Source organism: Dreissena polymorpha, chromosome 2 (genome assembly GCF_020536995.1).
Source record: "Dreissena polymorpha isolate Duluth1 chromosome 2, UMN_Dpol_1.0, whole genome shotgun sequence".
Lineage (NCBI taxonomy): Eukaryota > Metazoa > Mollusca > Bivalvia > Myida > Dreissenidae > Dreissena > Dreissena polymorpha.
Genome location: NC_068356.1, coordinates 116,236,253 through 116,260,648, shown reverse-complemented (window position 1 = coordinate 116,260,648; position 24,396 = coordinate 116,236,253). Strand labels below are relative to the sequence as shown.

The 24,396-nt window shown below is 35.7% G+C and overlaps 1 protein-coding gene across 10 annotated transcripts in view; it reads right to left on the bottom strand.

The window, feature by feature from the left end:
* Positions 1–24,396, bottom strand: part of LOC127868615 (cadherin-23-like) — an 85,692-nt gene that overhangs the window by 29,309 nt on the left and 31,987 nt on the right. For all 10 annotated transcript variants that reach the window (XM_052410498.1, XM_052410497.1, XM_052410494.1 and 7 more), the window contains exons 3-29: positions 22,759–22,830; positions 22,307–22,485; positions 20,948–21,013; positions 20,675–20,764; positions 19,153–19,233; positions 18,042–18,173; positions 16,094–16,222; positions 15,572–15,653; positions 15,094–15,212; positions 14,617–14,817; positions 14,041–14,202; positions 13,568–13,735; positions 13,215–13,279; positions 12,647–12,887; positions 10,288–10,542; positions 8,144–8,537; positions 7,512–7,645; positions 6,466–6,607; positions 5,139–5,345; positions 4,279–4,592; positions 3,532–4,083; positions 3,037–3,237; positions 2,332–2,575; positions 1,860–2,074; positions 1,365–1,472; positions 852–1,088; positions 541–629 (exon numbers count right to left, since the gene is read on the bottom strand). In XM_052410498.1, coding sequence (XP_052266458.1) covers positions 541–629; positions 852–1,088; positions 1,365–1,472; positions 1,860–2,074; positions 2,332–2,575; positions 3,037–3,237; positions 3,532–4,083; positions 4,279–4,592; positions 5,139–5,345; positions 6,466–6,607; positions 7,512–7,645; positions 8,144–8,537; positions 10,288–10,542; positions 12,647–12,887; positions 13,215–13,279; positions 13,568–13,735; positions 14,041–14,202; positions 14,617–14,817; positions 15,094–15,212; positions 15,572–15,653; positions 16,094–16,222; positions 18,042–18,173; positions 19,153–19,233; positions 20,675–20,764; positions 20,948–21,013; positions 22,307–22,485; positions 22,759–22,830 — 4,879 coding nt within the window. The remainder of the gene's footprint in view (positions 1–540; positions 630–851; positions 1,089–1,364; positions 1,473–1,859; positions 2,075–2,331; positions 2,576–3,036; positions 3,238–3,531; positions 4,084–4,278; positions 4,593–5,138; positions 5,346–6,465; positions 6,608–7,511; positions 7,646–8,143; positions 8,538–10,287; positions 10,543–12,646; positions 12,888–13,214; positions 13,280–13,567; positions 13,736–14,040; positions 14,203–14,616; positions 14,818–15,093; positions 15,213–15,571; positions 15,654–16,093; positions 16,223–18,041; positions 18,174–19,152; positions 19,234–20,674; positions 20,765–20,947; positions 21,014–22,306; positions 22,486–22,758; positions 22,831–24,396) is intronic.

Genomic DNA, 24,396 nt, shown 5'->3' with positions numbered 1-24,396 from the left:
TCCATTACCTCTTTAGGCAGTATGTCTTCATTAAAATCATTCAGGTGCAAGTTGATTCACCTTCTCAAAGCACAACAATTCAACCGTATTATGAATAGCTGCTACTGTCAGTATGCTATACGTTTCAATTTAAGAGGATGACTGTTAGTTCATATAAATAGCACATTTTGTCCAATTTAATTAGAAACTATCGTTATCATTTGCGCTGCATTCTGGGGAAAACTGTGTTCAATGCAAGTGCGCAAAGAGTCGAATAGGCTAGATTAGCATTTCTGCAGAGAATGGAGTTTTGTTAAGAAGGGACTTTGTGGAAATGAAAATTCCATAAAAGCAGAAAATGTTGTCACAGAATAGCATTTACTGACAGCACAGTCTTATATGGAATGACACTTTACACGCATACATTAAGCCCAGTTTCCCCTGAACTAGGCTCAATTTTACGTACTTAAGTACTTGTTACTAAACAAGAAATGTATAATGTACTGTAACATGCTGACGTGCATAATTGTACAATAACAGTAAAGAGCGTCATGTACATACTGTGTAAACTCCACCTGGAAGCCTCGAACCACCTCAGGGCTATTCCTAATAATCACCTTCAAGCGCTGATCATCGTTAATCAAGGAAATCTGATAAAAAAATACATGAAAAGTATCAAATAAAAACTTATTTATCAGATGGTTACAGATGTCTTACACGATCACAAGCAAAATCAACAGTATAATATTTATGTCTATACTATAGAAAGACAAAGCAATTCAAAAACAACACAGGTAATCAGCAAATCACAAGAGTCTGACTTTTTTTCTTACAACTGAATTCTTATAATTATGCTTATGACAGAAACCTACCCTGAGAGTGGCATTTGCCAGATATGGTGGACCACCTGTCACATTTTCTTTGGCCTGGACAAACACCAGAAAATATCCATACATGTTTGCCTGAAAGAAGACATTGGTTGCCACGGTGCCATTCTTGAACACCTCAAAGGGCTGGTTTGTAGACAGCTTGGTGCCTTGTAGGTACTGCTCAGTTCTCAGTTCATAAAACTCCACCTTCATGGTGGCATCAGCATCAGTGATCAAATCCTGAAAACAGTGGAATTGTGTGTGTATGATACATCCCCTCAAAATATGCCTGTTGGAAATTAGATAGAACAAGTATCAAAATGATTCCCGCAAAAATCATTTGCTAAGGAAAACAAAAATGTTGACATGCACAAATACCTCGCCCTAAATTGCACTATTATTTTATTGTAACAAAAGACTATGAACAACAATCTCATTTGAATTGTTCCATTTGTGAGCTTCCTGACACCCCCCTCCAAACATGCACATAACTATGTTACCATGAGGAGTGAATACCTGCAGGTTTGCTATGGCGGTCTTGTAGCCAGTATCCCTGGAGACGCCCAGTGTGAGGACAGACTGCTTGAACACAGGAGGGTTGTCATTGATGTCAGCTACCTCCACCTGCAGACAGAGGTCCCTAGTCAGTGATATTGACAACAGATGACATCCTAGTTATATGTATTATGTTAAATGAAACATTTACCACCAGTAGATAACAGTGGAAAGTAATGGTCACAGGAAAAGCAGAATACTGGTGTATACTCCATAATTTATACAAAATATTATGATCACTTTATTTCAGTATGATTTTTGTTTTAATTTATAGGTTTAGTCTGCAATTAGTAATCACAATGAGGTTACGAAGACAATTAATAGAATAAATGCAATACATGTATCAGTACTTTTAAATGTGGCCATCTCTAGGAGAGGGGGAATGCTCATTTGTAGTGATCTTACTTTGCTAAAGCCACATTTGATTGTATAGTAAAATGAGCACCATGTGTATACCTGCACCCATAAGATAGTTCTGTTCATTGCATAGTTCTGTGGTGGGTAGACAGAGGGCCGGGAGTACTCAGGTATGTCCTGGAAGCATCTGGGCGTGGCATATATCACCATGGAGATGAAGGGTTGGGTCAGAGCCTCTCTGTCCAGGGGCGACACCAGGGCCAGGCGACCTGTCTGCTCCAGACGGAACTTCTGCTTCACGATATCATCACCACCTGTAACCAAGCAACAGCAGGAGTAACACATGCTCCTATCTCTTCATGTGGGAACTGCTGAAGTAGTTTTTCATTCTATTTGTTAAAAAAAATATGAATTAAGGCATTAATACTTAAGTGTTATTAATTTAACATAATAAGTTAGTACTAAGCATTTTCAGTTCAGGTATAAACTGTCAAAACACAGAAAGCTGATGCATGATCTTTAAAAAAAAAGTAGTTTTTTGACATTTTAAGAGTTACAACTAATATCTCACCTATTATGTAATAACAGATAATGGAGTTGTTTCCTGCATCTTTGTCAATAGCAATATTGAGATTAGTATATGACTGTGTCTGCCCCTCTGCAATCTGGATACGGTGTGGTTGTATACGGTAGGGCTCGCTGCGGTCGTCTGTGAACTCTGGTAACTCATCATCAATGTCAAGGACAATTATGTTTAAAGTCAGAATGGTGGAGAAGTTCTTGGGTACACCACTGTCTTCTGCTTTAATCTTGATCTGAAACAGAAGAAGATATGATTCCCATTGAAACAAAGCCACTTCCTTTTTTTTCAAGCAATTTGGAACACAGGTTCTACGTTATAGAAAAAATATTTGAGTTTGATAATTCATTTGCACTGATCATTCTGATGACGGATTATTTTAAGACACAAATTCTTAAGTAAGATACTCATTTTTTATTATCAGTAGTTAACCTATTGAAAAATGATAAATTTTAGACTTGAAAGTCTAAATTGAGCATTGAACAAGTGCGAAACTTAACGCGTTTCACTCTGTTGGGGCGTAATCAGGATACTGTCCATAAAACACCATTGAAAAAATACATGAATGTTTGTGCTAGATTTGTTTGTCAAACAACCATGGAACAGCTTTCTAAAAGGCTAATTCAAATTGCTTCATATGATGCATTGTTTTTCAGAGTAGCACAGAATAATAAAGATTATCATCAAAAGATTTACCAGGTATGTTGGTCGTGTTTCCCTGTCTAGTGGCAGGCGGTTCTTCAGTTCACAGCCCTCGAAGGTGCAGCGTTCCAGGACAAAGGTCTGCCAGTCTGCCTCTGGCAGGATGGAGAAGTAGATCTGCTTGTTCACACCTTTGTCATCATCACGGGCCGTTATGTTGAAGATAGAGCGGCGCTCAGTCTCGTCCTTAGGGCTCTGAAAGATCATTGAAAGAAAAGAATGATGTCCAAGGAATACTATCTTTTAAATCTTTTTTAAACATTATACACTTTTATCAGAAACAAAGCTGGTGTATTGACAGATGGAATTTAAAATGAAATCTCTTATCTAAGATGTTTAAAAATAACAAAGATACTAATTGATAGAGCAAAACTCACATGTATAATAAACATTATTTTTAAATAGTGACATTAATATAATTATATAATCATGTGTTTTGACCAGATTATTATTTTACTTATTTAACTTTAAAGTAATGTGTGGAAATACCTCGTATGCAGAAATAGTGGCATTAGCTTCACTTGGGCTCACAAACACTGGAGCGTGAAGGTTGACATCATTTACAAGGATGATCAGTGTGGTGTTGGCTGACCTAGGGCTGGTTCCTTTATCAGTCACTGTAATCACCAACTGGTGGGTGCCAGACTCACCGATTAGGCTCTTTGCAACAGAAATTTCACCAAAGTATTTTGGGATCCCACTGATGTTACGATTTATGTTTTTAAGAGTAAATAGAGATTCTGGATCTCCTGAAAGGCTGTACTGAAGCTCAGCATTAACCCCTTCATCCAGGTCGTCTGCTGACACTGTGAATACAACGCGCCCCGGAGAGTCATTCTCGAGAACAGATGGCCGAGTGTTCTCTTCAATATTTGTGAATGCTGGGTCGTTGTCATTGACATCTGTCACCTTAATGATGATTGTCTTTGTCTGGTTTGTACGCTGGTCTTCAGGAGTGCCAGGGTTGTCATTGGCTTGAACATAAAGGGTATATGAGTTTCTCTTCTCTCGGTCCAGTAGGCTGGCAACTGAAATGGCTCCCTGTAAATACATGAAATTATACTAAAGCTTCGTAGTTGTGACATTCAATGTCATAAACCTATTTTTTATAATAACAACATGGCCAAATAAAATATTTTCACAAATTGTATTGCATATGTTCCAACAACCAAATGCATTTCCTGCTTTCAAAAGAAAAAGAAATTAAACATAAACAAAGTGAAGATATGTTCTTACAGTTGTTTTGTTGATTTTCAGTCTGCCATCATCATTGCTGACTTCAAACTTGTACTCAATGCGGCCATACTCTCCTAGATCAGCATCAGTTGCAGACAGCCTGCATATAACAGTGTCAGGGGCATCATCCTCCCGCACGGAATACTGCAGCTCATAGGGAAGAAAAACGGGGCTGTTGTCGTTAATATCCTGTACAGTAACAGACACTACCGCTGTGGAGGTCAGTTGGGGAAGCCCGCTGTCAACTGCCAGAACTCTTAACTGAATGCTGGGATATGTCTCCCTGTCCAGTCTGGACTTCAATCGCAAAATACCTGAAATATTTAAATATTGGATTTAATAGAGATATGTAGCGTTGTTCCATAGTAGCCTGTGCAGACTACACATGTATTGAGTCCAGTTTTCCCAGAATGAAACTTATTTGAATTATATATTATTATTTGTTCTATCTAATACTGATATCACTAAATTTGATCTGTACTATATCATCAACTAAAAATAAAGGAGTACCAGGCACTTTATTATGTACTATTTTTACAGAAAAAACAAGGGTTGCAGCAAATATATCATGTACAATAATATCAAAAGAAAACATAAGGGTTGGAGCCTCTAAACAATGTTATATATCAAGAAATACACAGAGTGGCAGCCACTATTAAAAACACAAATTGTCTGATTACTCCAACATCTTTTTTTAAAATGCAGCCGTAATTTCACTTAGTTTGTTTAATCTGACGCCCTAAACCCTATAGTGCAAATAATCTCAAGTATATCAGAATTACATTTAACCGAGAGTGGAAATGAAAATCATTTTCAGTCATTCGCCACTAACATAGTACATGGCATAAAAATGCATCTACCTGTGCTTGGTGTGATATCAAAGTTCCCATAGGGGTCCATATGAATCCTGTACGAGACCTGCTGTTGCTTATCTAGGTCTCGCGTCTCAAACCTCATCACTTCGGAATGAAGGTTCAGCCCCTCAGAAATGAGGAGACTGTATGTGTTGTTGGGGATGAACTGTGGTGCATTGTCATTGTAATCAGACACGGTTATTGTCACCGTACCTAGAAATATCACAAAATAATACACACAATGAGTTCAAACAATTTACTTGTTAGCTCATAACACAATTATGTTAACCAATGTAAAAGCTTGAAAATATTAGAAGATTTCTAGATCATCACATTTTTAAGATACTAACTGAATTTATGAGATCGTAATCATGCTTGCGGAATTTAAAAAGGGGAAGAAAGGGGAGATATTAATATTATTTGGCTGAAAATATTTGCTTAGTTCTTCCATTTATGCCCAGATATTTCACAGGAGATGATAAAAAATAAAGAAATAGTAAATGTATAACTGCTCACACTATAAAGAACAGTAAGAATCAACAACAGAATATGACATTGCTTAATGTGTATCAATTACAAACAACAAGAGGGCCATTCATTGGTAAAAAGGTTTTTCTAAAATTTGACCTTGTGACCTAGTTTTTGGGCACATCGACTCAAATTCAAACTTAGGCTAGATAAATTAATGTTTAAAAAACCATTCTGACCAATTTTCATTATTTTCAGATTGAGTCATAAATAATGCCTCTATAATGGTAGCAAGTTTTTTTTTTTAAAGATGTGACCAGGTGACATTGTTTTTGGATGCAACTGACCTAGATATTGTCCAGAAAAAAGTCTAAAAAAGTTTCATAAAGATCAAGCCATAAATGATGCCTCTAGAGAGATAACAAGGTTTTTCTCAGATTTGACCAAATGACCTAGTTTCGAACTCGGCTTAGAAAATGTCAAGATAAACATTCTGACCAAGTTTTATAAAGATAAAGGCATACATATTGCCTCTAGAGTGGCAACAATTTTCTTAGATATGAACTGGTGAGTTAGTTTTTTGCGGTTAGAGTAATAACATGATTTTTCTAAGAGTTGACATCACTACGTAAGATTTTGACACACATCAACAAGATTCAAACTTGGCCTAGATATTGTCCAGATAAACTTTTTGACCAAGTTCCATACAATTTGGTTGAAAAATGTGGCCTCTAGAATGGTAATGTGCTATAAAAGTTGACGACACACACTGCAGAATGCACACCGGATCAAGCTGGGTGCTAGGCATAGGGTGATGACACTTCGTGCTCAGGTGAGCTAGAAACTAAAATAAAATCAAACCAACCTGTGGCTGTTTGATTGATATGGCCTGACACAGCTTGTGTGTCAACAACAATTGCTTTCAGGATCACCAGTTCAACCGTTTCACGATCAAGCTTGGATTGAACCTGTATACAACCAGACGTTGAGTTGATCTTGAAGTAATTCTGGAATGGCGAAAATGATAGCGATAGCTAAACTGCTTCAGATGAACTTCTAGGTATGTTTGAGTGGAAACAATTCATGGTTTGTTCCTTCTTTGTTTATAAAAGAGCCTAATAAGCGAAAACTTGGCTTAATGCATAGGCATTAAAACCCCTTTTCCAGAGCAAATCTTATTTATCAAAACTTAGAAGTAAAGAAGCACAAACATAATTTACCGGAGATTAAATCAAGATTCTGTGATTACTAAAACTTTATACATGTGAAAGATCTGTAATCATAGATCAACTTTAAATATTTTAAAAAACATATTAAGTAGGATCTGAAAGAATAAGAAAACAAGAGCACCGCATAACGGGTGCCAATGCTCGGCTGCGGGTGCAGTTTTGAATAAATGAAAGCTTGTCAGATTATTTTTTTTTAAGAGGTCACAATGACCTTGACCTTTGACCTAGTGAAAAAATGGGTGTGGTGTGTAGAACTCATCAAGGTGCATCTACATATCAAGTTTCAAAGTTGTAGGTGGAAGCACTTTGATTTTAGAGCGAATGTAAAGGTTTTAGCACAGCGGACGCTGGACGGCGGACGAAGAGCTGGCTATGACAATACCTCGGTTTTTCTCCGAAAACAGCTGAGCTAAAAATCACCTGTGTATTCAAACAGTGCTCTAAAATATGCAAACATATTGTTCTAATTTAACTATAATGTTTCTCATATGCAATAAAATTCAATGTTGGGATTGTTTCACAAATTTAAATTTACTTACACATCAGTTCTGATTATAAGAATATTCAGCAAACATAATTTTAAGATGATTATGGACAGTACACATCCATTACTCTAATATGCTATATTAACAGCCAATCATCAGCCAAATTTAAAGTCCACAACCACCTCTAGCTTACACACCTGTGCCCCAGTGCTGGTGACGTTGACGGCCCGGCCACTCTCGTCATAGCCCAGTACACTGCTAGGCAGGAGGGAGTAAACCAGCACAGGGTTGGAGTCCAGGTCCACAGCAGTCAGGCATTTCACCTCCCCACCTTCAACAACAAGAAGCACAATACTAGTGATGGTCTTTTACATATAACTTTTAAAGATGTATACAAGGTTTATTATCACATGTACCAAATAGGGATTAAACAAAATGTATCAACTTACAAATTTAAGATGATGCCATTGTGTTTCAAGATATAATCATTTTTACACAGGTTGTATTTGTATATTACATCAGATTCAAACTAAACAAATAATCTTACATAATAAAAGATTAACAATGGATGAAGGCGCTTTGACTTTTTCTCGCTAGTTTTTCTAACTCTTTTAGTCTTTGCCTAATGTTAAAAGAATATCTACAATTAAATCAAATAACAAATTATAGTTCTTGTAGATCCTATAGGCAAAATTGTCGGGAATTTACTTTCGCAAACAACAACCAACACATTCAAAAAAAGATCTATTGTAAATATCATTGATTCAACTTCAACAAACAACAACCAAGATTTCATTTAGAACAGTTAACCTCAAAGCAGCTAGCTCACCAGGCAGGGTGTTTTCAGAGACAGCGGTGGTGACAGAGGTGGGGATGAACACTGGGGCCTCATCGTTCTCATCCAGTATGCTGATCTCCACCACACATAGTCCCTCCTGAGGAACTGCACCCCTGTCTGTAGCGGTTATATTCAAAACATACTTTGGCACGCTTTCATAGTCCAATCTGGCACCAACTTCCACAGTTATTTCTCCTGTCTGGAAATTTATGCGGAATTTGTCGCTAGCGCCACTGTCAATGCGATACAGGAACTGGTTGTTTGGTGGTGTGCGGTCACTATCGGATGCAAACACTTGAATGACAGACGTACCAGCTAAGGCCATTTCACTAACAGAAGCACTGTAGAATGTCTTGTTGAATGTTGGCGCATTGTCATTTACATCCTGTTCAAAGATAAAACTATTTAATTTTGCTTGAAAAAAAGATTTTTTTGTTTAAATGAAATTAAATGCCTATAGTCAGTATTTGTGTTTTTTTAAAGAAACAATTATAAACAAAAGTCACGTTTAATGTTTTATCATCTAAATGATGTCGTGAAAATGTGCAACTTTTGCCTTCTAAAATAACAAAAACAGACCATTTTAGACTGCATTTATTTATTAATGCATTATAACATTAGTTCATTTAAAACTAGAGCTTTGTCACAGACGTGACGAATACCCCCACATGCCGCATTGACACATAATATTTTGCATGTAGTCTTCACAAAAAACAGCGGACACCATGCTCAATTTTTAAAACACACTAAGTGACCCCTTGACCTAGTTTTTGACCCAGAAAGGCCCATGTTCTAACTTGGCCTTAAGATCATCTCCATAAAACTTCTGACCAAGTTTGGTGAAGATCGGATGTAAACTCCTTGAATTAGAGAGCGGACACCATGCTGAATGTTAAAAAACGCACTAAGTGACCCCATGACCTAGTTTTAGGCCCGGAATGGCCCATGTTCAAACTTGTCCTAGAGATCATTTAGATAAAACTTGTGACCGAGTTTGGTGAGGATTGGATGAAAACTACTTGAATAAGAGAGCGGACAACATGGTGAGGTTCAAAACACACCAAGATACCCCATGACCTAGTTTTTGACCCGGCATGACCCATATTCAAACTTGAACTAGACATCGTCTAGATACAACTTCTGACCAAGTTTGGTGAAGATTGGATGAAAACTACTTGAATTAGAGAGCGGACAACATTGTGATGTTTAAAACGCACTAAGTGACCCCGTGACCTTGTTTTTGACCCGGCATGACCCATATTCAATCTTGCCCTAGACATTATCAAGATACAACTTCTGACCAATTTTGGTGAAGATTGGATAAAAACTACTTGAATTAGAGAGCGGACAACATGGTGAGGTTTAAAACACACTAAGTGACCCTGTGACCTAGTTTTTGACCCGGCGTGGCCCATGTTCGAACTTGACCTACATATCATCTAGTTACAACTTCTGACCAATTGTGGTGAAGATCGGATTTAAACTACTTGAAATAGAGAGCGGACACCATGCTCAATGTGTAAAACGTACTAAGTGACCCTGTGACCTAGTTTTTGATCTGGCATGGCCCATGTTCGAACTTGGCCTTCAGATCATCTTGATAAAACTTCTGTCCAAGTTTGGTGAAGATCAGATGAAAACTACTTGAATAAGAGAGAGGACACCATGCTGAATGTAAAAAAACCCACTAAGTGACCCCCTGACCTAGTTTTTGACCTGGCAAGGCCCATGTTCGAACTTGGCCTTAAGATCATCTTGATACAACTTCTGACCAAGTTTGGTGAAGATCGGATGAAAACTACTTGAATTATAGAGTGGACAACATGCTGAATGTTTAAAACGCACTAAGTGACCCCATGACCTAGTTTTTGACCCGGCAAGGCCCATGTTCAAACTTGGCCTAGACATCATGTAGATACAACTTCTGACCAAGTTTGGTGAAGATCGGATGAAAACTACTTGAATTAGAGAGCGGACACTTAATACAGACCGACAGACAAACCGACAGACAGACCGACCGACCGCTGGACAGTCAAGTTCACTCCTATATACCCCATTAATCTTCGTTTGTGGGGGTATAATAAACATTAACATCCATCAGTTTTAGCACTGTCAATATATACATGAGTTCTTACTTCAACTTCCACCGTGATGTTGATGGACGTTGCCAGGGAGGGGACACCAAGATCATACGCCTCAATCTCCACCAGCACAGGCCCTGCCCGACCTGCCACACTTACAGGCAAAGACTCGTAGTCAATCCTGGCTACCATGGTAACCAGTCCACTGGTGTTGTCAACAGCAAACTTGCCTGCCAGGCCAGCTGATGCACTCTTGATGCGGTAGTGGACCCTGCTGTTCGGAGAATTGGGTTCGTCATCATCTATAGCCTGAATTGTTGTATTTTAAATGAAAAAACATAATAACCTATATTTTTTAACAATTATATAACACATTTTACTTAATTGCAGAAAAGGGTAAGAATAAAGAAACGGTAGGTGTCTTTTTGTCAGTGTGTGTGAGAAGGCTGCTGTCAGTCACTCAGTTCTCTTCCTTCATTCTCTATGTGTTTTTTTCCAGGTTCACATTAAGTTACAGCGCATTGAAATACAATGATTTTTTTAAGGAGAAATTTTCCTTTGTTAAAGATAACATATACAAGCTTGTGTGGAATTACACATCTATTTGCATTCCATTGTGGTCAAATTTAAAGAATGATTATCTCAAAAGAGCTACAGTGCATATTGTCTAGGTTTCACAATTGCATATTTTTTATAGGAGTTATTTGTAGGGATGCAAGAGGTTAACCCATTAACCGGTTAACCTACCGAAACGACCAGTTAACCGGTTACATTTTCTGAAAAAGGTTAACCTGGAAAAAAATATTTGATTTTTTTATTTTCATGGAATAATTCGTACGATTTTACTTTTTTCGCGTGACATACTGTCAACTTGCGCTGGCGACTAGCTAGAACAACATGCCGCACGATCAACGGTAATAAATAATGTGTCAACAATCAAAGTAATAAAACAATTAATCAATACCTTTGTGATAACAAATAGGCGGTACGTTTTGATAACTGACACTATTGTGTTTTTTTTACTCGCTAAAATTTAACTAGCGAACTGCGGTGAGTGGGAGCTATTAGGGAAGACTTAATTGACACGTTTATTGAACTCGCGATAAAAAACAGTTGAGACATTAGACGGCTTATTTTGATGTTTTGTTTACCAATACCCAACACTGATTGCTCGCAAAAAAAAAATACTGTGTTTATAAGTAACATTTTTATCAAGAATTGCATCCGTAGTTGAAATCTTGACGAGTTAACGTCCTTTTGTTTATAAAAAATTAATTTAATTATGATAATATTATGTCTAATGATTCCACCATTACCGTCCGATGAAAGTGTTATTAAAGAAAGCAAATTATTAACTTATTAAATAATTAAACATCAATTAAAAATAGATACAAAATAAAACCGTTGAATTTAGTATTTGTGTAATTGCTTAAAATTTTCGCGCTATGGTACGTTAACAAACATACGTTACTATTAGTATTTGAGATCATTATACTAAGTTACTTCGCTATTAAATAAATGTACTGATTATATCAAACATTCAACTTACACATCGTGCAAAATTAATTTAATTTGCATTGGTTTTCTTTATTTTACACACATTTTTTAATTATATAATGAAAATCAAACGATACTACTTCGGCTACAAACGCTAAAATGCAAACAACAAAATATGTAAGTTTCGAATAAGAAGAAATGCAAATTTGTTGGACACACATGACCCACTTTACGTCAAATAGAAAGGGAAAAAACGTTTCTATATTAAGCCAATTTGAGTTTCAAAAATTAAAACAGAATGAACACACCATTTTTGTGAGCGATACGAAGCGAACGTAAAATAAGGGGCCCAACCAAAAATAAGTTATTAACACGTGAAAATGAACAAATTGTGTAGCTTTTAAACTTTTTACCCCTGTGCATGTACGCAGGAAAACTAAATAAAATATATAGCATACATTTACAAAATTATTAAAATAAATTGTACAATACATTTTATTACGAACTGGCATGTTATCAACGCAAGCGATTTCAAATTTGAAATAACTTTTGTTTCTAGAGAGCTGTTCGAGCGGTATGAAATTTTTTACGTACTCTAAATCATTTTCACTACTTAAGGCGTTTCGGTTAACCGGTTAATAACCGGTTATGGGAAAAGGTTAACCGGTTAATAATTTTTGTAACCTCTTGCATCCCTAGTTATTTGTTTAAAATAACATGATATGAGGGCATTCTTTTGGCCATTTTTTTCTCTGTGTGTTTTTTATATATTAAATAGCAAATTCTCACAGTATCCTTTTGACAACAATAAACTTGTTCTGCTGTATACTTTGTCTGTAAAAGCTCTTTGTACATATTGGCATTGATACATTATGCAATTATTTATATTTTAAATTATTCAGAAGAAATCTATCACCTTGACAACGAGATCCCCCCTGAGGAACTCTGTCCTGTCTTCTGGCACAGTCACATAGTACTCGTCCCTCGTGAAGGACGGTCTCACATCATTTACATCTAGTACCGTGACGTTGAGCGTGACAAAAGTGATAAGTCCGCCCCCGTCCTTTGCCTCTGCTGTCAGCAAGTACCTGTCAACTACCTCCCGGTTGAGCTGACCAGTCAAGGTCACCCGGCCGCTAGTGGCGTTCACATTGAATCTGGAATTGCAAACAACATGGGGTTTACATACTCAATACAATTATTTAAATAGCCATTTGGAAAAGTCAAACCTATTGTTCTATAATACATCAGCTCCTGGTATAAACTAACAAGCCGAAAAGTAATACACAATGGTACTTTATCATACCTTATTATTATTATTGCTTTATTTTTTCAATGTGTTTGCCATATTATAAGAAAACTATGGCTTAAGAAACCTGGCATTTTTCAATTATATTGATATAATCATATGCAAGTCATTTTTATTTATGTTCAAGATCTTATATTATACTAATGTTTGGAGTTTAAAAACATATGAAACTTACACTGAGTTTGAACCTCTAATATTGTATGTAATTTTTCCATTGTTTCCACTGTCCAAATCAGTTGCCTGAAAAAAATACAATATAGAATTTGGTTGCTGAAATTTACTAAAAACCGTTCCATGAAATATACTCTTCATTTTAATAATTATCAAAAACTAATGATAAAATTGTTGATGAGAAGGCATCTGGTAAAATATTTAATAATTGTTTAAAATAAAAAAATATTTTTTTTATAATTTTCAAAGTTCTTAAAATATATTATGACAGAGAGATATAAACTATACAGTTATGACATCTGATAATTATTTAAGCATGAATTCAAACGGCCCTTTTTTGATAGTCAACTTTCATACATATAAAGTGGTAAGCTCGGTCCCACTGGTAGAGTTCTCCAGAATACTCAAACTCGTCTTCATGTTGGGATCAAAGATTGGGCTATTGTCATTCATATCAATGATTTTCAGAACAATTGTTGCTGACCCAGAACGTAGTTCATCAGTGCCTATTTCACGGGCAATAATCTGGAAATATCAAACATAAATATACTTTTTTTTTATTTGAACTTTATTGGTTACACTTACATGGTATTTAATTTCTTCTTCAAAAATATTTAGAACCGGAACAAAGGGAATAATAGGTAAGTAAAAATCCAAATGAGTAAAACGCACTTTAAAGCACAAAATAAAGCTTATGTGAAAGTAATACATGTATTTCGTTGCCATGCATTACATTATGAGTTTAACCATAATGCGCCTCCATTATTTCAAACAATTTTCAACAGAAATCTCACATTACAATTCAAGGGAGCATTTCAATCTAATACTACCTGGAAGGTGATTTCAGGTAACAGTTCAAAGTCCAGTGCTGACTGGTTCCTCACTTGAATTAGCACTGATGATTCCGAGTAAACCTCACTGGGCAGGGGAGAAAAATCCGTGTACAGCTTACCATTCATCTCCAGTGAGAGTGCAAAATGGCTGTTCAGTCCCTGCACAATTGAAATGAAACCAACATCATTTTATGCCTGTTTTTCCATGTAGAATATTAAATGTATACCTATTTTGTATGGACTGTATTCTATACACAGAAAATAAAAGGAATATTGTTATTTTAAAATACATTAACAAGATAAGATATAATTAACATTTATTGTCCATCAACCATCTAAACCCTCTCAAATTAACCACATTGAAACACTGCAACTCAAAAGGAATCTTGGCAATGATATAATCTTATCAAATACCAAATCCCTGCTTAAATTAGAATATATAATTACCAGACCAATCTAACAAATGACAATTTCAAAGTAACATTTCAAGCTGGGAATGTCCAATTCATAATTAAAATAACTAACAAACACATGCTGAATCCGTTACAATCTCAAGCAAATACAAATGCACACCTGGTCAATGTCAGACACATTCATGACAGCCGGGCTGTTAAAGGTGATGGGGACGCCCTCCTGCATGTTTTCCAAGATTGAGGCCTGGTATACGCGCAGGGGAAATGTGGGGCTGTTGTCGTTCACATCGTCAACTTTGATCGTGACCAGTGTAACTGCTGTTGTCATGTTGGCTGGCTGATTGTTGTTATTTTCTGTTGCCTGGTTAAAATGTTATTGTTAATTCATAATGTTAAGCAGAAATAAGAAATTGACAAATAAGTTTAGGACTGAGAATACAATGGGATCTTAATTTTTACTCCAGCAGATTACTAGAATTTGTTATAAAAGAATATGATTTTGTATCAACACTTATTATATGCAATAACACACATGGGTACCAGCCGCATATCATTAAAGCCTCCCAAGCTGCAAGTTGCTTGATTGAATACATTATATATAGTAATTTCTTGAATATAAAAACGATCAATTTCATACCTTGACACCCAATGCATACACTCCTCCAGTCTGCTGTATGTTAGGGTTGTCCCTGTCTAACTGAGACTTCACTGTAATATCTCCAGTATCATTGTTGATTGCGAACAGACTGGTGTCCCCTACAACAATCAAAAACAGCATTTTGTACATCATATATGAAGAAAACTTTCTCAATCAACAAGCAAAGGCAGTATAAACATAAATATTATTATACATTGACCTTCTATTCTTGATCAACAAACAAAATAGAGTGATTATTGTGTTCAAATCAAATTGTGAATATACAATTAAATATTTAATGTTGAAATATGTAGACATCTTAAAATTACCTTGTTAATGGTTTAAGTAATAAGTCTATAACTTCATTCAAACCAACTTCCTAAATGCCAAAGAAACAATCTAGCTTATACAATAAAATAATGACAAGATCAAGTACGACAAAAATGTTTTCCACAAATAATACAATGTGCTTTCCTACCACTGTCAAAGCTGTAGGAGACAGAAGTATTTGGAACACCTTTGTCTCCATCAAAGGCAGTAACCTGAAGGACTTTGGTTCCCTAAAAAAATGCAGTGAGGAATTTAATACCATAATAATGAACAATTATTCATACAGGCCTAGTGAGAGCTTCGAAAATGCCTAAATAACTTTTGAGGTGTATAGTACATATGTATGTAGGTAAACTTAAAAATAGTCAACAATTAAGGACATGGAAACCTGACAACACCGGCCAACAATTCATATTTCACATTTGCAGTTATATGTCATGTAGTCAGGAATTCTGCTATATAAATTGGCAATTATTCTTAAAAGGATAGAGCGATGCTCAGGATTCATGAACACAAGTTTTAACAAAAGTTTCAAATTAAATAATATTGCATTGGGATTGAAAATTCAATACAGTAAGCATTTGTCATTTCAACATGATGCATTTTAGTCATCAGTAAAAGCTGAATTAACTAAAACAAGTAAGCCATGAAAGATGCAAAGTTCTCTCACAATTGTAGCATTTTCCAATATGTTCACTCTGTATGGCAGATTGATGAAGTATGGAGGTTTGTCCTGCACATCAATGATTTTGATGAGCAATGATGCAGTACCATTTCTCCCTCCATTTCCACCATTATCCTGCAAAACAAAATCAGCTTACATTATATAAATTAAAAAATATATATTGATGAAAATATTATCAAGAGGAAAGACAGACAAAGGAACATAATTCAGCCAAAGTTGGAAGCACGTGATCCACCCAGCGGTTAAAGGGGAGTTGACAACAGATGAATGGACAAGTGCAATGCTTAAGGCCATCCACTCCATACCCTATTAATAGTTTCATCTGCATGGAAGAGCGATTCTTAATTCTATTTGATTATTTTAATTTACAATTCATACTTACTTATCGGTCAATTATCTATGGAGTTGTGATGTGTAGGTATATAACCTTGCGGGAATTATCGTGAGTTGTAAAAACTTACAACTTATAACAACAAGCAGCTTACTAACTAATTAATAACAACCATGAAACAATTCTTTAATTTCTTAATTTAATTTTGTAATTTTATTTATTTAATGTTTTGATAAATATTTATGCAACTAAAACGTCAGTACTATATTTTTCTATGCTGCGCTCAGGTTTGGAACTTTTTTTCTCGTGGTTAATGCATAGTTTTGAACATCTGTCTGCATGATTCATGAGTAGTTTTAATAACATCTTTCTGAATGGTTAGTGATTAGTTTGGAACATCTTTCTGCATAGTAAATGGATAGTTTTTAACTTCTTTTTGGTTTATGAGTAGTTTTGTTACAACAAGAGCTGTCAGAGGACAGAGGGCTCGACTATTCGAGTGCTTGACAGTATAACGTAAGCCATCATGGGGAAATTGTTCATATTCACTAATTTATTAGACAATCTTTCAAAAATAAAAAATAAAAATAAATAGAAAAAAAAAAATTTTTTTGGGGGGGGGGTCGGGGGGGTGAGAGGGGGGTATAATGTGTGGAGTGGTAATTAATAAGATGATGTTTATAAAAAAAAAATTGGGGGGGTGGTAGGGTTGAGAGGGGGGTATAATGTGGGGTGTGGTAATTTATTAGATGATGTTTAAAAAAAAATGGGGAGGGGGGAGGTTGGAGGGAGGGGGGGGGGGAAGGTATTCTGGGTATGGGCATGGAGTATTGTTTGGGTGGAATCCATTGTGGTATTAAGGTAAGTGTTGTTTTGTCAAAGTAATAATAAAATGTGATCATAAATAAAGAAGTTATGGCTATTTAAGCAAAATGTTGAATTATCTAAGTGTAAAAGGGGCCATAATTATGTGAAAATGCTTGATACAGTGATCTGCTCTTGTTTATAGGTTGGGGTCATGTTGGTAAACATGTATGCAACATTTAAAAGCAATATGTCAAAGGATATAGGAAATATTTGGGGTAGTATGCAAATTTTAACATAGATTTATCAATAATATGCATATTCTAAGTATAAAAGGGGCAATAATTATGACAAAATACTTGATAGAGTTGTCTGCTATTGTTTATAGGTTGGGGTGATGTTGGTAAACAAGTATGCAAAATATGAAAGCAATATGTCAAGGGACATTGAAAATAAATGGAGTAGTACGAAAAGTTAACATTTGCTGCATATTCTAAGTGGAAAAGGGGCCTTAATTATGACAAATTGCTTGATAGAGTTGTCTGCTATTGTTTATAGGTTGGGGTCATGTTGGTAAACAAGTATGCAAAATATGAAACCAATATATCAAGGGACAAAGAAAATATTTGGGGTACTACGAAACTTTAACATTTGCACGCTAACGCAGACGCTAACGCTAAAGCTCACGCCGACGCCAGGGTGAGTAGGATAGCTCCACTTTATATATTTCATATATAATAGTCTAGCTAAAAATTACGATTATTAGTGTTAAAATATATGATAGACATAAAAACTTACATTGACCATGAGCGTGAACTCATAGAAGTTGTTCACGTTATAGTCCAGTTTTCTGTTGACCTTGATTTGTCCAGTCAGAGGCTCGATGACGAACGAATTACGGTACATGTCCGACACAGCCTGACCTACAGGCTGTCAACAGAAACAATATATATGAGCCCTACTCTGAGAAAACCGGGCTTAATTAATGTGCGTTAAGTCTTTATACACCTTTGCAATCTGCATAGTATAGGGCAACACTTTTCACCTTGACTGGAAAACCAGGCTTAATTAATGTGCGTTAAGTCTTTATACGCCTTTGCAATCTGCATAGTATAACTAGGGGCAACACTTTTCACCTTGACTGGAAAACCGGGCTTAATTAATGTGCGTTAAGTCTTTATACGCCTTTGCAATCTGCATAGTATAGGGCAACACTTTTCGCCTTGCCTGGAAAACCGGGCTTAATTAATGTGCGTTAAGTCTTTATACGCCTTTGCAATCTGCATAGTATAGGGCAACACTTTTCGCCTTGACTGGAAAACCGGGCTAAACTAATGTGCATAAAATGATGTCCCAGATAAGCCTTTGCAACCTGAACAGGATAATCTAGGGCGACACTTTTTGCATAGACTGATTTTCATTTAGATGAAAACAATAAATTTCATATAAGTGCTAAGTATCATCCCTAATGAGCCTGTGTCAACTGACTGCACAGGCTTATCTGAGACAATATGCAATAAACCCCATCTTCCCAGAGCACTGCTCATATAAATGCAAACAAAGAATATGAAAAATTCAATTCAACATAAAGTAATGTTAGAGGTCAAGCCACCCTACTGTAAACATTGTATGATATGAGCTCACTTCCTACAACAAAGCATCCATAAAACACATTGTTACAACACTAGCAATATTAAGCTTCATTTATGCTCAATATAATCTCAAAGGAAAAACAGACATTTGATAACAAACAACACAGACAATATGAATTAAGTTACAACACTGTTGGTCTTTTTGGGATGGGAATGTACCGGTATTAGTGGATATAACACTATTAAGATAATAAATAGTGTGTTGTTAAGACACCTCAGCAGAAATCTCAAACTGGATCCTACAGCAATCTAGTTACCTCCATGAAGTAACGCAGCTGTGGGTTTGAATCTGGGTCTGACGCTTTCAAAGTCATCACCGACGAGTCCAAAGTGGTGCTCTGACAACATAAGAAACAAGAAACCGTCGGAGACGGGTGATGCTTCCCAAAGGTTTTTTTGCCACAATATTGCACTATATATTCAGATAAAAGGAAACCTCTTGAGGGGAATAACTTTGGACAAAATAATACGATAGATGGTTAAGCAACTTAAAAATTTCAAAGGGTCATAACTCTCTAAATAAATCATATAACCAGAACCCACAAATAACATGCGCATTTCCTCAAGGTAGTTAAGCTTCCCATAAAGCTTCATTGAATTCCAGTCAGTAGTTGGAGAGAAATAGCCCGGACAAGAATTGCACTATATGTACAGTTTATAGAAAATTTCAAAGGGCCATAACTCTGTGAAAAATCATCCGACCATAACCGGCTGATAATATGCACATTTCCTGTTGGTAGTAAAGCTTCCCATAAAGTTTCATTGAATTCCCGTAATAAGTTGCTGAGAAATAGCTCGGACAAGAATTGCACTACATGTACAATGGAAATTTTCAAAGGGCCATAACTCTGTGAAAAATCATCCGACAAGAACCGGCTGATAATATGCACATCTCCTCTTGGTAGTGAAGCTTCCCATAAAGTTTCATTGAATTCCAGTCATTAGTTGCTGAGAAATCGCCCGGACAAGAATTGCTCTATATGTACAGTTAATTGAAAATTTCAAAGGGCCATAAGTCTGTGAAAAATCATCCGACGAGAACCGGCTGATAATATGCATATGTCCTCTTGGTAGTGAAGCTTCCCATAAAGTTTCATTGAATTCCGGTCATTAGTTGCTGAGAAATAGCCCTAAAAAGAATTGCACTATATGTACAGTTAATGGAAAATTTCAAAGGGCCATAACTCTTTGAAAAATCATCCGACCAGAACTGGCTGATAATATGCACATCTCCTCTTGGTAGTGAAGCTTCCCATAAAGTTACATTGAATTCCGGTCATTAGTTGCTTAGAAATAGCCCAGACAAGAATTGCACTATATGTACAGTTAATGGAAATTTTCGAAGGGCCATAACTCTGTGAAAAATCATCCGACCAGAACTAGCTGATAATATGCACATCTCCTCTTGGTAGTGAAGCTTCCCACAAGATTTCATTGATTTCCGGTCGTTAGTTGCTGAGAAATAGCCCGGACAAAAATTGTGCAAGGACGGACACATGGACGGACAGACAAAGCGGCGACTATATGCTCCCCCCCAAAAAATTTTTGGGGAGCATAATAAACAGAGCTGTAACATTGGAAAACATTGTCACAGTGCTTCATTAGTCAGATCTCCTTAAACTGTGACCTGCCATATGGAGTGATTATAAACAATTCTGCCAATTTTTATCCACCTGACATATAAGCAGATTTACTTATGACCGAGTATTTACAGTATGTTGACAAGTACACCAAGGTTTACCAAATTTTTCTCCAATAAACAATAAATAAACTCTTTACCTCCAGGACACTCAGTTCATATCTGCTCTGGTTGAATGTAGGGTTCTCGTCATTTACATCCAGTATTAACAGTTCAACACCTTGATTAATCTAAAAAAAGGAAACATAATTAACTATGTAGTTGCAGATAGATAAACAGATAGTTAAATAAAATAGATGACAATTTTATCAAGTTCACAATATAAACATTAGCACTTGCCAACTATTTGTGAAAAACATTGACAAACAGAAAGAAGCTTACATTGTCATAAAGAATATATGGCAAATACTCACTCTATTTGCTGTCTCCATTGTTGAACTGTCTTGAACAGCAAACAGCAAACGCACAGTTTGCTGATTCTGCAAAACCATAACTATTATTACACAACACCATAACTGTCTGTACATTTATAAATAAAATGCTATAAAGAAAGCTTAAATGTGGCTACCTATATCTATGTGATCTATGGGTGATAATAAAAACATTGATAACAAAGAAATACTGTTGTTAAGAAAATGACAAAGCTAATAAACTATCAGTGACATTTACTTGAATGCAGTCCAATGACACTGTCTTTAAAAGACTCTTTGAATTCGCACAAGAAAACTTTAAATTCTTTTATTCATTAAAGCTACTATCAAGATATAAATATACACAATACAGATTTCCCCACATTTAACTTTCCTTAAAAAACTACAATACTGTGAAAAATAAGCTGTTTTATGGCCAGATTTTTACTTTCGACCTCTAAGTGAGCGTTGACCTTTGAGGTAAAGAGTCTGAGGATACAAATGCCACGCCGTCTCCTCATGTCTCACAATAAATGACAAAGTTATGGCCCAGACAAGCTCATTTATGGGCAACTCCAAGTGTGACCTTAAACTTGGAGATATCGCCGTACTTCTTAAGCATGACACACCATCCCACGATGGTGAACAAATGTACCAAGTCATTTTAAAATCTAACGATTAATGACATCGTTCTGGTCCAGACAAACTTTCGGTTTAAAACACACTTTCGGTTTAAAAAGTGACCCCGTGACCTTGTTTTTTAACTGGCATGACCAATATTCAAACTTGACCTAAACATCATCTAGATACAACATCTGACCAAGTTTGGTGAAGATCGGATGAAATTTTTGGGACAGACAGGCAGACAGACAGACAGACAGACAGACAGACGAAGTGACTCCTATATATAGCCCCTATTACCAATGGTAATGGGGGTATAACGACAAAGTTAGAAAAAGGACAAAGTTTAACAGTTTTATGGCCATATTACACAAGTTTTATAGGTAACATGTCGTCTTAGAATGGTTTACATTTGTGCCAAGTTATTTCAAAATCCACCAAGACAGAAATTATTCAGATGTTTTAAGGATGAAATCTGCAAGCAAAGTTCAAGCAAAAACAATTTGTATTCTTAAAAGTTGTCTCAGTGATCGAACAAATATTTGTTTTTTAGGTAAGATGGCAATATTGCGCAATGGACCAGAACCATTTCAACAACGTTATATGCATCCACACTTTTTGAGAGTAAAATTAATCCACACTTTTTGAGAGTAAAATTACATCAAAATGTAATCTGAAATGTATAGAGATATTGTCTTTAAATTTTGTATAATACAACAAGTTTACACTTCAGGAGATTACCGTAAAATCTCTGTCTAAAGGACTTTTCAACAAAACATCCACCATTCTTCCTGTTTTGCTATCCCCTCGTACGTTGTTCAACCAGACTATTAAGTATGATGGGTGAGTAGTAGGAATTGTAAAAAGCAACTGCTCTGGTCCATCTTGATCCGTGGCATTCAAAGTGAATAAAGTTGTGTCTGAAGTGTAAAAATCATCTGTGTAAAAATTGAATTTTCACCATAAGGCATAAAAACAATCAGTATGCATACGGACATTGCTTTAAATGAAAGTCAACTGCAAGTTTTATAGAAGTTGCTACTAACAGTATAGATATGATGAATAAACGATATTTGTTTTCCATTTAACCTTTGAATGCACAATTATTAAATGTCAAACCGCATGCTATCATCAAAGACATTATAAAGACTCAAAAACATAAATATTAAAATGATTAGGAAGAAGTTACATACTGACTGGAGTATCCTCACTGACAGCTTTGAAACTAACAACATTGACAAACATTGGACTTTCACTGCCTGTAACTGAAATACAGAAATCATAAACATGTTTATCATACAGCTAAATGATTTTATAGACGTTCTTGGATAAAGGTAAAATGCAGTAAAGACTTGTGGAAAATTTAACTTGTAAAAATGTATCAACATCCTCATTCATGTGTTCATAAATTTATATACATGCATTAAATAAATACTTTAAAACGTAAACCTTTACTTTAACTTGTCGGATAAATTCAAGTACACAATGACACTAACATGGTATTCTCTGTTTATCTTGGAAGTCAACAATGAAAAGCAGTTGCTCACATAAGAAAGTGCAAGTAAAATAGCCAGCTGCATATTCAGCACATGACATTACAGTATTGCCAGGGCAGAAAACATATAGTCATAATGGCATTAAGCACTCATCTAAGGTCAAGTAGTACTAGACATCTTCAAGATTTGATCTGGCAAGTAAGTTTTGATCTCATGTGACCCATTTTTCAACCGGGTCTATATATGGTCAAAACAAACATTTAGACCAAGGTTAATTGTAATTATGTCACAATGAGGTATTAAGAGTGTTAAAAAAGTTATTCAAAAATTGGACCTGATGATGACCCTCTTTTTGACACCCGTTTGACTTAACTTTGAATTTGGAATAGTTATTGTCAAGATAAACATTCTAACCAAGTTTGATAATAAATGAGTCATAAATGTGGCTTCTACAGTGGTAACATGGTTTTAGGAATATTGGACTAAGGTACCTTGTTTTTGATCCTGTTTCATCCAGATTTAATGTTGACTAAGATATTGTAAAGATTAATATCTTGGCATAGTGTTCTAAAGATTTAGGCACAAAATGTGGTTTCTGGAGAGGTGAAAAGATTTGTCTGATCACCTATTGTTTTACCCAGACTTTAACTTGGCAAGGATATTGAAATGATAAAAATTCTGACCAAGTTTCATCAAAATTAAGCCAAAAACAATTGAGTCTACAATGGTATGTACTAAAGATTGATAATACACAACGCTGTCCATGGCACATAGAATGATCACTTTGTGCTCAAGTGAGCTAATAAGATTAAGTGACTTTGTACCAGAATTTACTTAAACTTGATGTTATGATACATGATGATGATGGCACTTATATGCAGATTTCGTGTTCTTTTTTGTCAACTGTAAGTCTGTTATTCACACAATGACAAAAATTATTAATGTAACATTCTGTAGTTCACAAATATTTCATTACAATATTTTCAAGTTGTAAATTATGGTTTCCACAGTCATACCAGAAGGGTATTAAGTTATTTCATACATACATTATACACCTTACCTAAACTAGGTAACCTCCATTGGAACTAACCAACCTTTATAATCAATTTGTCATTGTCAATAGTTCATAATCAACTTACAGGGAATTTTTTTGTAGTCATTGAGATTTCATTTTTGGTAGGTCAGTCCATACATAGGATTATGCCTAACAATCAATTTAAGTCAGCATAAAGGAACATGGTACATCACTCATAATTACGCAAGAGAAGGTACCAAATGTTTGTACAGACCTATTAAAACGAATTTACAAGACCCTATGATGATGCCATACCTAAA